General features: G+C 55.5%; 1 protein-coding gene across 1 annotated transcript in view; it reads right to left on the bottom strand.

Annotated features, from left to right (window-relative positions):
- MAPK15 (mitogen-activated protein kinase 15) overlaps positions 1-14703 on the bottom strand; it is a 68154-nt gene that overhangs the window by 14421 nt on the left and 39030 nt on the right. The window contains exons 7-10 of the mRNA XM_069959759.1: positions 11751-11914; positions 11530-11669; positions 1632-1689; positions 1407-1544 (exon numbers count right to left, since the gene is read on the bottom strand). Coding sequence (XP_069815860.1) covers positions 1407-1544; positions 1632-1689; positions 11530-11669; positions 11751-11914 — 500 coding nt within the window. The remainder of the gene's footprint in view (positions 1-1406; positions 1545-1631; positions 1690-11529; positions 11670-11750; positions 11915-14703) is intronic.

Below are 14703 nucleotides of genomic sequence, written 5' to 3'. Positions count from 1 at the left end.
GGATAGCCAGAGTACGGGGGTCAGTGATGGGGGATAGCCAGAGTACGGGGGTCAGTGATGGGGGACAGTCAGAGTACGGGGGTCAGTGATGGGGGATAGCCAGAGTACGGAGGTCAGTGATAAGGGATAGCCAGAGTACGGGGGTCAGTGATGGGGGATAGCCAGAGTAACGGGGGTCAGTGATGGGGGATAGCCAGAGTACGGGGGTCAGTGATGGGGGATAGCCAGAGTACGGGGGTCAGTGATGGGGGATAGCCAGAGTACGGGGGTCAGTGATGGGGGATAGCCAGAGTACGGGGGTCAGTGATAAGGGATAGCCAGAGTACGGGGGTCAGTGATGGGGGATAGCCAGAGTACGGGGGTCAGTGATGGGGGATAGCCAGAGTACGGGGGTCAGTGATGGGGGATAGCCAGAGTACGGGGGTCAGTGATGGGGGATAGCCAGAGTACGGGGGTCAGTGATGGGGGACAGCCAGAGTACGGGGGTCAGTGATGGGGGACAGCCAGAGTACGGGGGTCAGTGATGGGGGATAGCCAGAGTATGGAGGTCAGTGATGGGGGATAGCCAGAGTACGGGGGTCAGTGATGGGGGATAGCCAGAGTACGGGGGTCAGTGATGGGGGATAGCCAGAGTACGGGGGTCAGTGATGGGGGATAGCCAGAGTACGGGGGTCAGTGATGGGGGACAGCCGGGGTAAGGGGGTCAGTGATGGGGGACAGCCAGGGTAAGGGGGTCAGTGATGGGGGACAGCCGGGGTAAGGGGGTCAGTGATGGGGGACAGCCGGGGTAAGGGGGTCAGTGATGGGGGACAGCCGGGGTAAGGGGGTCAGTGATGGGGGACAGCCGGGGTAAGGGGGTCAGTGATGGGGGACAGCCGGGGTAAGGGGGTCAGTGATGGGGGACAGCCGGGGTAAGGGAGTCAGTGATGGGGGACAGCCGGGGTAAGGGAGTCAGTGATGGGGGATAGCCAGAGTATGGAGGTCAGTGATGGGGGACAGCCGGGGTAAGGGGGTCAGTGATGGGGGACAGCCGGGGTAAGGGGGTCAGTGATGGGGGACAGCCGGGGTAAGGGAGTCAGTGATGGGGGACAGCCGGGGTAAGGGAGTCAGTGATGGGGGATAGCCGGGTTAAGGGGGTCAGTGATGGGGGATAGCCAGAGTACAGAGGACAGGGTAGTGGGGTACAGTCAAGGTACGGGGGGGAGGGGAGTCAGTGAAGGGGGATAGCCAGAGTATAGGGTAATGGGGGACAGTGAAGGGGGATAGCCGGAGTACAGGGGTCAGTGATGGAGGATAGCCGGAGTATAGGGTAATGGGGGACAGCCGAGGTACGGGGGGGGGGGGGGAGGGGTCCATGGTCATATGATGGCCACCATACCTCCTGTGACCTCTGGACAGGCACCCACCTGCGCACATACGGGTGCTCCAGCGCCTCCTCTGCCGTCAGCCTCTTGTCAGGGTTGAAGACCAGGAGTTTGCTGAGCAAGTCAATGGCTTCTGGGGGGCAACTGGGAGGCAGCAGCTCCAGAAGAGGAATCCTCTGACTACAGGACACAGAAGGGGGTCACAGGGGGGTAACGGATAACATTGGTGACCCCACATCATGCTCACCACCCAGACATGAGACTCACCGAACGTTCATTCGGCCGATCACCGATGCTCCATAGTCCGACCGTATAGCCAGGATGTCTGTAAGAGAAGAGTGACCAGTGATACTGAAGGAACACCCGTCTCCTGTGACTGGGGATATGGGGGGGGAACACCCGTCTCCTGTGACTGGGGATATGGGGGGGGGAACACCCGTCTCCTGTGACTGGGGATGGGGGGGGGGGGGGACCCGTCTCCTGGGGATGGGGGGGGGGGGGGACCCGTCTCCTGTGACTGGAGATATAGGGGGGGGGGCAGGGGGCACCCATCTCCTGTGACTGGGGATACAGCGAGGGGCAGGGGCCGCCACCGGGCAGAGCTGTGACGCTGGGATGGAGCTAGTCTACAGGTGGTGCCGGAGATGGTGGAGACGGAGAGCCAGCTGCTGCACTTGCTGGTGGGGAGCGCGGATTTACCATTCGCCGCCGCACCACGGGTTGGGTGCAGAGGCAGAAGAAGAAGGTGACGCCGCCGTCCCAGGTGGGCAAGAAGCAGGCCGGGCAGACCACAGGAGGGCCAGCTGCTAAGAATACGGGGCTTGTGGTGGGAGCGACACCTGAAGAGGCCGGACATACTCCTCCTATGCCTTATCTCCCCTCAGGGTCTCCCCTCCGCACAGCATAAGCAGTTTCCCTGGATGATTCTGTCCTGTCTGGTCTGTGAGTGAGAGAGGTCTGCAGCGTCTTCTGACTGTATTAATCCTATGTGTCAGCGGCCCTGGGGGTCTCCGTCCTCAGATAGACTGCACAGGCATCTCCCTGTCTGTCAGGATAAATGTGAGGATGCACAGCCTCCTATTGTGCCTGACATTTGCATGAAGGAGGCTCGGAAGTGTCAGATTTCCCCTTTGGGATACCATTTGAATGGTGCTATTGAGGAAAAGATTTGGAGGTTGGAAAATATGGATGTTTTTACACTATTACCACATTTTAAGGAAGTTAAAGTTGATAAAAAGGATGAGAAGGAGGAGCGCAAAAAGCCTCCTATCAATGGATCATTCAACAACTGGTTACAGTCATTTTGTATCTGTACAACTGTACTTGACGAAGGATTCCCCCCCCCCCAGAGACCACTGTGTTGTTGTTTCAACACGTGGACATGATTTTAGAGGCGTATAGAAACTTTGGAGGTTACTTGGTTACTATATGATGAAAAGTTGTCCGTACATCCTGGCATGGAGTGGGGTCAGGAGGACGTGGGTTTATGCATCAGCCTCATGATCCCACAGAGGTCTCGGCCTGTTGCTCCTTGCGTATAGGGGTCTGCTTTGCATATAATTACTCACAATGTAGGTGGTTTGGGAACTGCATGTACTGACACAAATGTGCCCACTGTGGCGGGGCTCAGCCAGTCACTCGGTGCTTCAAGCATCTCGCCCAAACCTCACAACAACCTGCTTCCCTTACAGAGTCTGGACGCCGGTGAATGTAACAAGAATGCGGCCATGGCTAACCCAAAGCCTCAGATGGCTAGGATGTTGTGGTCACCTTTTGTTGATGGCTTTATGGTCGCTGAATTTGATGGTCTGGCTTGTCAATTAGTGTGTAATCTTAAATCTGCACATTGTGCGCCAAAAGATTGGTAAAGAAATGAGTGAGGGGAGAGTTGAAGGTCCATTTGACCTCCACTTATACCGTCTTATACATCACGTCTTATACAGCTCCCTTAATGCTTCTGTTGATACCACTTGGTTTTCTGTGTCCTATAGTTCCTTTTATGATGCATTAGAGCTAGTTAGAATGACAGGTTGTCATGCTTTAATATCAGCTTTAGCTAACAAAGTGACTCTGTACCCACAATCTGACCCCCCCCCCCCCCCCTTGTACTTTCGGATAGCTGCTTTTAATCCAAGATCTGTCCTGGGGTCCATTCGGCAGGTGATGCAGTTATTGTCCTAAAAAACTACTTTTAAACTTGCAGCCCCATGCCCTTTGGCCGTGGCTTAGAATCTCTGTGCCCTTACTTTGCACCATCCCTCCGTCCCTCCTCCCCACCCTCTTCACCATTTTTCCTATTCCTCTGCAGTGAAAACTACACAGCTGCCTTAACGATCCAGCCCATGTGCCGTGCTGACACAGGTGGAGAATAGGAGACAATCTGCCTGGAGCATTCCTAATGATGAGGAGGGTGGGGAGGAAGGAGGAGGGGTGGTGCCAGCCTAATGCAGACACAATCTAGGTCACGGCTGTTGGGCACAGGCCTGCCATTTTAAAAGTTGTTTTATAGGACAATAACTGCATCCCCTGCTGAACGGACCGCAGGACAGATCTTGGAGTAAAAGCAGCTATCCGAAGGTACAAGGGGATTGGGGGGGTCAGCCTTTCGTCTTCTCAGTGTTTCTCCTTCAGGTTATAACTCCCTAGGTTTTGTGTTTGATGGTTAGTACTACTTTGACAAGTCCCTTCCTATGGGTTTTAGCCTTTCTTGCTATTATTTCGAAGCCTTTAGCTCTTTTATAGATTGGGATTTACTACAATCCATTACCTCGACGATTTTTTATTCGTTGGCCTAGGGGGTACTGGGGCGTGTGCTTTTCTGTTGAATACTTTTAGGTCTCTTTGCAATTATTTCGGGGTGCCACTTGCTCTGGACAAGACCATTGAGCCATGCATTAGGTTGGAATTTCTCGGCATTGTTATAGATTCCCAGAGAATGGAATTTCGTTTGCCTGTAGCTTAAGTTTTGAAAACTCAGACTTTGCTAAGATTTTGCCCAAAACAAAGATCACTCTCAAAGAATTGCATTGTTTACTTGGCAACTTAGTTTTTGCAGTTCGGGCCATTCCCATGGGGACAGTTTTCTCTTGCCACCTTTCTATGGCTACGAGAGGCTTGAAATCTGCTGGTTTCCACACACGGTTGACGAGTTATTTGCAGGAGGACTTTGCTTTATGGGATCAATTCCTGTCTACCGTCAACAGTAGATCTGTGTGGCAGGAAGACTTTGTAGAGGCGTCTGCCCTGAGCTTGTTTACTGATCGGCTGGGTCGATCGGTTATGGGGCGTATTGGTCAGGGCACTGGTGTGCTGGTCCCTGGGCTCTTACCTGGGTTGCAAATGGAGTTATGTCCAATATTGTGCTCCTGGTGTGCTTGCTTTATCTGTGTGTGGGCCTTGTTTTAGAAACAAGCGGATTCTGGTGTGTACTGACAATAAAGGCGTTTTACATGCTCTGAATCGCCTTTCCTCTAGGTCTGAGCTTCTCATTAAGTTGGTTTAACTTTGTTTCAAACTTAACATTTGAGTCAAGGCGAAATTTCTGCCAGGAGGGGTAAATGATATTGCCGACCCTTTGTGTCGTTTGCAGCTTCAACGCTTTGGCCTTTTATTTATTTTATTTCTGGGGGTCTTCCGTTTAGGGGAATTAGTGGCTGCTAATACTCGGTCTCAGTCCCCCTTATTGCTATCTGATGTGTCTTATACCCCTCATTCTTTGCGTGTTTGTGTGCGACATTCTAAAACGGATCGTTTAGGTAAGGGTATTGTGGTGTCTCTCAATCGCCTGCCTGGTTCTATGGCTTCCCCTGTTCAGTCGCTCTTGGATTTTGTGAAAATTCATCCGGGTGTATCAGACTGCTTTTTCATTCATGCAGACGGTTCGGCCCTGTCTAGGTTCCAATTTTCTGCCATTTTTAAGCAGTGTTTGCGCACGCTGGGAGTGCATGGTGATTCTTTTAGCGCACATTCCTTTCGTATTGGGGCCGCTGCACAAGCATCCATGTCTGCTCTTTGTAACCCACTAACATTATGCGCTTGGGTAGATGGAAGGCTGCCAGGTACAGGCTATACATTCGCCCCACTTATGGGGACCTCTTATGTGTACTGGGCCTACAGGAGAGCACTTCCTAATCTGGGATTATCTCCTGAGGGGTGGGATATGGGGTCTCCATAGAAACCAATTGTTAAATTTAGTGGCAGAGTGTTGTTTGGCTGCAACACCATTATAGGGCGCCGAAGGGGGCCTGGCTAGAATACAGGTGCCCTGACCCCGGGGGGAGGGGGGGGGAATAACCCTAAACCCAGGGTGGGGGAAACGACCCTAACCCCAGGGGGGTGGGGGAAAAACGCTAACCCCAGGGGGGGGGGGGGGGGGAAATAACGCTAACCCCAGTTAGGGGAAATAACCCTAACCCGGGGGGGGGGGGGGGGGGGCGGGAGAATAAGTGGCTGGGGGGGGAATAACCCTAACCCCGAGGGGGGGGGGGGGAATAAGTGGCTGGGGGGAATAACCCTAACCCCGGGGGGAGGGAGAAATAACCCTAACCCCAGGGGGGGGAGGAAATAACGCTAACCCCAGTTGGGGGAAATAACCCTAACCCGGGGGGGGGGGGGGAATAAGTGGCTGGGGGGGGAATAACCCTAACCCTAGGGGGGGGAATAACCCTAACCCCGGGGGGGGGGGGGGGGGGGGGGAGGAAGTGGCTGGGGGGGGAATAACCCTAACCTCGGGGGGGGGGGGGGGGGGGGGGGGGAATATTCCTAACCCCAGGGGGGGAAATAACCCTAACCCCGGGGGGGGGGGGGGAATAACCCTAACCCCAGGGGGGGGAATAACCCTAACCCCGGGGGGGGGAGTAACCCTAACCCCGGGGGGGGGGGGGGAATAACCCTAACCCCAGGGGGGGGCATAACCCTAACCCCGGGGGGGGGGGGGGGGGGGGGGGGGGAATAATAACCCTAACCCCAGGGGGGGGAATGACCCTAACCCCGGGGGGGGGGGGGGAATAACCCTAACCCCAGGGGGGGAATAACCCTAACCCTAGGGTTAAGTGTAAAAGTCAAAATAAAAGTGTTGTTATTAATAAAAAGCCCCCTCCCCTCAGAATCACCCCCCTTTTCCCATGTTATAGATATTTATTTTTAAACATGTTTGGTATCGCCGCGTGCGTAATCGCCCGAACTATGAATTAATCACATTCCCGATCACGCACGGTAAACGGCGTCAGCGCAAAAAAATCCCAAAGTGCAAAATTACACATTTTTGGTCGCATCAAATCCAGAAAAATTGTAATAAAAAATTTCACTACACATATAATTTTTTCCTGCTTTCGCAGTGACTTTATGCAAAAATTCAGCCGTCACTGCAAAATACAATTAGTGGCGCAAAAAGTAAGAGCTCATGTGGGTCTCTAGGTGGAAAATGCAAGTGCTATGTATGGCCTTATATACACAAGGAGGGAAAAACGGAAGTGCAAAAATCGAAATTGTCCCCGTCCTTAAAGGGTTAAATTTGTTGCTTATTTCTGGAAATTTTGTAATTGATGTGTGATGTAAAAGGGAGAATAAAGATTTATATAACTTGAAAAAAAAGAAAGTGTGTTTGTCCATTGTCATAGAGGCAGGTGGCAATGATGTGGGGAGGAGGCCCCACCATATTGAGCTTATGTTGAATGTTTTACACAGTTTATTCCCTCACTGCCTTCTTGCCTAGGTGGCCTTGGTCTTACCATGGTTATTCCCTCACAGCCTTCTTGCCTAGGTGGCCTTGGTCTTACCATGGTTATTCCCTCACTGCCTTCTTGCCTAGGTGGCCTTGGTCTTACCATGGTTATTCCCTCACTGCCTTCTTGCCTAGGTGGCCTTGGTCTTACCATGGTTATTCCCTCACTGCCTTCTTGCCTAGGTGGACTTGGTCTTACCATGGTTATTCCCTCACAGCCTTCTTGCCTAGGTGGCCTTGGTCTTACCATGGTTATTCCCTCACTGCCTTCTTGCCTAGGTGGCCTTGGTCTTACCATGGTTATTCCCTCACTGCCTTCTTGCCTAGGTGGCCTTGGTCTTACCATGGTTATTCCCTCACAGCCTTCTTGCCTAGGTGGCCTTGGTCTTACCATGGTTATTCCCTCACTGCCTTCTTGCCTAGGTGGCCTTGGTCTTACCATGGTTATTCCCTCACAGCCTTCTTGCCTAGGTGGCCTTGGTCTTACCATGGTTATTCCCTCACTGCCTTCTTGCCTAGGTGGCCTTGGTCTTACCATGGTTATTCCCTCACTGCCTTCTTGCCTAGGTGGCCTTGGTCTTACCATGGTTATTCCCTCACAGCCTTCTTGCCTAGGTGGCCTTGGTCTTACCATGGTTATTCCCTCACTGCCTTCTTGCCTAGGTGGACTTGGTCTTACCATGGTTATTCCCTCACTGCCTTCTTGCCTAGGTGGACTTGGTCTTACCATGGTTATTCCCTCACAGCCTTCTTGCCTAGGTGGCCTTGGTCTTACCATGGTTATTGCCTCACTGCCTTCTTGCCTAGGTGGACTTGGTCTTACCATGGTTATTCCCTCACAGCCTTCTTGCCTAGGTGGCCTTGGTCTTACCATGGTTATTGCCTCACTGCCTTCTTGCCTAGGTGGACTTGGTCTTACCATGGTTATTCCCTCACAGCCTTCTTGCCTAGGTGGCCTTGGTCTTACCATGGTTATTCCCTCACTGCCTTCTTGCCTAGGTGGCCTTGGTCTTACCATGGTTATTCCCTCACTGCCTTCTTGCCTAGGTGGCCTTGGTCTTACCATGGTTAATCCCTCACTGCCTTCTTGCCTAGGTGGCCTTGGTCTTACCATGGTTATTCCCTCACTGCCTTCTTGCCTAGGTGGCCTTGGTCTTACCATGGTTATTCCCTCACAGCCTTCTTGCCTAGGTGGACTTGGTCTTACCATGGTTATTCCCTCACAGCCTTCTTGCCTAGGTGGACTTGGTCTTACCATGGTTATTCCCTCACAGCCTTCTTGCCTAGGTGGCCTTGGTCTTACCATGGTTATTGCCTCACTGCCTTCTTGCCTAGGTGGACTTGGTCTTACCATGGTTATTCCCTCACAGCCTTCTTGCCTAGGTGGCCTTGGTCTTACCATGGTTATTGCCTCACTGCCTTCTTGCCTAGGTGGACTTGGTCGTACCATGGTTATTCCCTCACAGCCTTCTTGCCTAGGTGGACTTGGTCGTACCATGGTTATTTCGATCTTGAACACATAAGACGTAGGCTTAATAGGGGAGTGGCGAGATTTCTCGCTTCCATCGGTGGTTTGTCTTACCACCATTGTGACCTCGAGGACTTTGAAGATATTAAGTCCGATGTCTGAAAGGTGGACACCATCACAATCTGGGTCTGCAAGTACTTGTGGAATGGGCCACGCCCCTTTTGGGGTATGCTCGGCTTAGGCCGGCATTTTTGGGGATGTCACCCCTGTTGGGGTGGACACTTTGGCTATAACCTGGTTTAGTTAATACTTATAAATATATAAATAAATAAATACATAAGTTTAAGAAATTATTGGTCTTGTGTCTTTAACCCCTTAAGGACGGGGCCACTTTTCATTTTTGCGTTTTCGTTTTTCCCTCCTTGTGTATATACGGCCATACATACATACATACATAGCAGTTGCATTTTCCACCTAGAGACCCACATCAGCCCTTATCCTTATTTTTTGCGTCACTAATTGTACTTTGCAATTACAGGCTGAATTTTTGCATAAAGTACACTGCGAAACCAGAAAAAAATTCAAAGTTTGGTAAAATTGAACAAAAAAACGCATTTCTTTTATTTGGGGGGTATTTGTTTGTACGCCATTCGCCCTGGGGTAAAACTGACTTGTTATGCATGTTCCTCAGGTGGTTACGATTACAGCGATATATAACACGTATAACTTATATTGTATCTGATGGAAGAAATTCACACCATTGTTACCAAATATACGTCCCTTACAATCGCTCCGTCCCCGGCTTATAGCGCTTTTATCCTTTGCTCTATGGCGCTGTGTCAGGTGTCAGAAAGAACACATCATGGCGCAAAAAACTATCGGTACCTTGATTGCGCATATACGACTTTTTGATCGCTTTTTATTACAATTATTCTGGATTTGATGCGACCAAAAATGTGTAATTTTGCACTTTGGGATTTTTTTGCGCTGACGCCGTTCACCGTGCGAGATCAGGAATGTGATTAATTAATAGTTCGGGCGATTACGTGTGCGGCGATACTAAATATGTTTATTTATTTATTTACTTTTAATAAAAACCTGGGAAAAGGGGGGTGATTCAGACTTTTTGTTATGAACATAGCTGCTCTCTCAGCACACCAGCTGGAAAGGGGGGAGGCGTCTGGACTGTCTGACAGGCATGCTGTTCAGCCTGTCAGAGTACAGAGACGCCGGGCCAATCAGAGCTGATGCTGCCTCCTTACTCCCTCCCTGCTCTGATATAAACAGGTGGAGGCTTCCTTGCCTCGCCCCTGACCAAGTCTTTTGGCTCGTGCGATTATTGTGTGCTCCTCTCTGTGTTTGACCTCTTCATCTATATTGTGGACGTTGTCTTTTGGATTCTGATTTGGATCTGACGTGACCTCCTGGTTCTGACTCGGCTTGTTTGGTTTGTTCTTTGTTTCCCTGGACTGCTTTCTCGGTTTGACTTCTGGCTTGGACTTGTGGTACTTCTGGATTGTGATTCTGTGTATGACGTGACTTCCTGGTTTGACCTGGCTTGTTGGTATTTGGTTTATCTTTCTCCTTTGTCTAGCCTTAATGGTTAGGTCTGCTGGGACTTGTAGTTCTCCTGTTTTTGTTGTTGCCCTTGCTTCCTCCAGACTTGTACTGTTTCATCTCCCCTCCTGCACTTAGCCAGTGTAGGGACCGCCGCCCAGTTGGGGACTGCTGTTTAGGGCAGGTCGTCCAAGCAGGTAGGGATAGGGGTCTGGGTTCAGATAGGGCTCACTCTTCCCTGCCCCGGACGTGACACTTTTATTAGGGGAGGGGGCTTTTTACTAATAACACTTTTTTTTTTTTACACTTATACTAGAAGCCCCCCTGGGGTTAGGGCTATTCCCCCCCCCCCCCTGGGGTTAGGGTTATTCCCCCCTCCCTGGGGTTAGGGTTATTCCCCCCTGGGGTTAAGGTTAAGGTTAAGGTTATTTCCCCCCCCCCCCCCCCCCGAGGTTAGGGTTAGTCCCCCCCCCCCCCCGGCGAAGACCACGAGACACCACTAGACACCAGGGATAAGATGCGTCCGGTAATCGGTCATCTTTGACAGCTGCATCTGATTACTGTATTAGCGGGTACGGCGATCGGACCGTGCCATACAGTAATCAGATGCAGTCCCACTCTGAACTCCTCTTGCGGACGCATGACGTACCGGTACGTCATGCGTCCTTAAGAGGTTAATGGTTGATGGGGATGAGTAGAGATGACTGGTGGAAGGTTAGTGCCGGGTGCACTTACATGTGACTGGGGATACGGGGGGGACACCCGCCTCCTGTGACTGGGGATACAGGGGGGACACCCGTCTCCTGTGACTGGGGATACGGGGGGGGGGGGGGGACTCCCGTCTCCTGTGACTGGGGATACGGGGGGGGACTCCCGTCTCCTGTGACTGGGGATACGGGGGGGGGACTCCCGTCTCCTGTGACTGGGGATACGGGGGGGGGGGGGGGGGACTCCCGTCTCCTGTGACTGGGGATACGGGGGGGGGGGGGGGGGACTCCCGTCTCCTGTGACTGGGGATACGGGGGGGGACTCCCGTCTCCTGTGACTGGGGATACGGGGGGGGGGACTCCCGTCTCCTGTGACTGGGGATACGGGGGGGGACTCCCGTCGCCTGTGACTGGGGATACGGGGGGGGACACCCGTCTCCTATGACTGGGGATACGGGGGGGGGACACCCGTCTCCTATGACTGGGGATACGGGGGGGGGGGGGGGGACTCCCGTCGCCTGTGACTGGGGATACGGGGGGGACTCCTATCTCCTGTGACTGGGGATACGGGGGGGACACCCGCCTCCTGTGACTGGGGATACAGGGGGGACACCCGTCTCCTGTGACTGGGGATACGGGGGGGGACTCCCGTCGCCTGTGACTGGGGATACGGGGGGGACACCCGTCTCCTGTGACTGGCGATACACCTACCTTCTTGTGTTGGCGTGGGGATGACACTCATGATGCGCTCTATCTGGTTGATGGTAGAGGTGCCCGGGAAGAGCGGTTTGCCCAGCAGCATCTCGGCCAGGATACAGCCCACACTCCACATATCCACACCCTTGGTGTACCTGAGGGGGTCACAGTGGGCATTCAGGATACAGGCACTGACCGCCCACCAGCAGCCATGCCCCATCATTTCCCCCATGTACCTGTGAGATGCCAGTAATATCTCTGGAGCACGGTACCATCGTGTAGCCACATATTCCGTGAGAGCTGGATTCCCAGAATCCTCCTGGATCTGGTAGAGGGAGCGCGCCAGGCCAAAGTCACACAGCTTCACCAGACAGTCCGCATCCAGCAGGATATTAGAGGGCTGCGGGCAAAGAGACAGCAATCACCCTACAGTACGCCATGCCCGACCCAGAGCCCAGACCCGTCACCCTACAGGACATAACACGCACCCTGGAGCTCAGACCCAACGCCCTACGGGACCCCACCCCTGCCCCAGAGCCCAGACCCGTCACCCTACAGGACCCCACCCCTGCCCCAGAGCCCAGACCCGTCACCCTACAGGACCCCACCCCTGCCCCAGAGCCCAGACCCGTCACCCTACAGGACATAGCACGCACCCTGGAGCCCAGACCCGTCGCCCTACAGGACCCCACCACTGCCCCAGAGCCCAGACCCGTCACCCTACAGGACATAGCACGCACCCTGGAGCCCAGACCCATCGCCCTACAGGACATAACGCGCACCCTGGAGCCCAGACCCATCTCCCTACAGAACCCCACCTCTGCCCCAGAGCCCAGACCCATCGCCCTACAGGACCCCACCTCTGCCCCAGAGCCCAGACCCGTCGCCCTACAGGACCCCACCCCTGCCCCAGAGTACAGACCCGTCACCCTACAGGACATAACACGCACCCTGGAGCCCAGACCCGTCGCCCTACAGGACCCCACCTCTGCCCCAGAGCCCAGACCCGTCACCCTACAGGACCCCACCCCTGCCCCAGAGTACAGACCCGTCACCCTACAGGACATAACACGCACCCTGGAGCCCAGACCCGTCGCCCTACAGGACCCCACCACTGCCCCAGAGCCCAGACCCATCGCCCTACAGGACATAACACGCACCCTGGAGCCCAGACCCGTCGCCCTACAGGACCCCACCCCTGCCCCAGAGCCCAGACCCGTCGCCCTACAGGACCCCACCCCTGCCCCAGAGCCCAGACCCGTCACCCTACAGGACCCCACCCCTGACCCAGAGCCCAGACCCGTCACCCTACAGGACATAACACGCACCCTGGAGCCCAGACCCGTCGCCCTACAGGACCCCACCACTGCCCCAGAGCCCAGACCCGTCGCCCTACAGGACCCCACCCCTGCCCCAGAGCCCAGACCCGTCGCCCTACAGGACCCCACCCCTGCCCCAGAGTACAGACCCGTCGCCCTACAGGACCCCACCCCTGCCCCAGAGTACAGACCCGTCACCCTACAGGACATAACACGCACCCTGGAGCCCAGACCCATCGCCCTACAGGACCCCACCACTGCCCCAGAGCCGAGACCCGTCGCCCTACAGGACCCCACCCCTGCCCCAGAGCCCAGACTCGTCACCCTACAGGACCCCACCCCTGCCCCAGAGCCCAGACCCGTCACCCTACAGGACCCCACCACTGCCCCAGAGCCCAGACCCGTCGCCCTACAGGACCCCACCCCTGCCCCAGAGCCCAGACCCGTCACCCTACAGGACATAACACGCACCCTGGAGCCCAGACCCGTCGCCCTACAGGACCCCACCCCTGCCCCAGAGCCCAGACCCGTCACCCTACAGGACCCCACCACTGCCCCAGAGCCCAGACCCGTCGCCCTACAGGACCCCACCCCTGCCCCAGAGCCCAGACCCATCGCCCTACAGGACCCCACCCCTGCCCCAGAGCCCAGACCCGTCACCCTACAGGACCCCACCCCTGCCCCAGAGTACAGACCCGTCACCCTACAGGACATAACACGCACCCTGGAACCCAGACCCGTCGCCCTACAGGATGCCACGCCAGCCCCAGAGCCGAGACCCGTCATCCTACAGGACCCCACCCCTGCCCCAGAGCCCAGACCAGTCATCCTACAGGTACCCACCCCTGCCACAGAGCCCGGACCCGTCGCCCTACAGGACCCCACCCCTGACCCAGAGTACAGACCAGTCACCCTACAGGACATAACGCGCACCCTGGAGGCCAGACCCGTCACCCGACAGGAACCCACCCCTGCCCCAGAGTACAGACCAGTCACCCGACAGGATGCCACGCCAGCCCCAGAGTACAGACCAGTCACCCTACAGGACCCCACCCCTGACCCAGAGCCCAGACCAGTCACCCTACAGGACCCCACCCCTGACCCAGAGCCCAGACCCGTCGCCCTACAGGACCCCACCCCTGCCCCAGAGTACAGACCCATCGCCCTACAGGACCCCACCCCTGCCCCAGAGCCCAGACCCGTCATCCTGCAGGATGCCAAGCCAGCCCCAGAGTACAGACCCGTCGCCCTACAGGACCCCACCCCTGACCCAGAGCCCAGACCCATCGCCCTACAGGACCCCACCCCTGCCCCAGAGCCCAGACCAGTCATCCTACAGGACCCCACCCCTGCCCCAGAGCCCAGACCAGTCGCCCTACAGGACCCCACCCCTGACCCAGAGCCCAGACCAGTCGCCCTACAGGACCCCACCCCTGCCCCAGAGCCCAGACCCGTCGCCCTACAGGACCCCACCCCTGCCCCAGAGTACAGACCAGTCATCCTACAGGACCCCACCCCTGACCCAGAGCCCAGACCCGTCGCCCTACAGGACCCCACCCCTGACCCAGAGCCCAGACCAGTCATCCTACAGGACCCCACCCCTGCCCCAGAGTACAGACCAGTCATCCTACAGGACCCCACCCCTGACCCAGAGCCCAGACCCGTCACCCGACAGGAACCCACCCCTGCCCCAGAGTACAGACCAGTCATCCTACAGGACCCCACCCCTGCCCCAGAGCCCAGACCCGTCATCCTACAGGACCCCACCCCTGCCCCAGAGTACAGACCAGTCACCCTACAGGACATAACGCGCACCCTGGAGCCCAGACCCGTCACCCGACAGGACCCCACCTCTGCCCCAGAGCCCGGA

Source organism: Dendropsophus ebraccatus, chromosome 2 (assembly GCF_027789765.1).
Source record: "Dendropsophus ebraccatus isolate aDenEbr1 chromosome 2, aDenEbr1.pat, whole genome shotgun sequence".
NCBI classification, from domain to species: Eukaryota; Metazoa; Chordata; class Amphibia; order Anura; family Hylidae; genus Dendropsophus; species Dendropsophus ebraccatus.
This window is presented reverse-complemented; position numbering and strand designations above follow the sequence as displayed.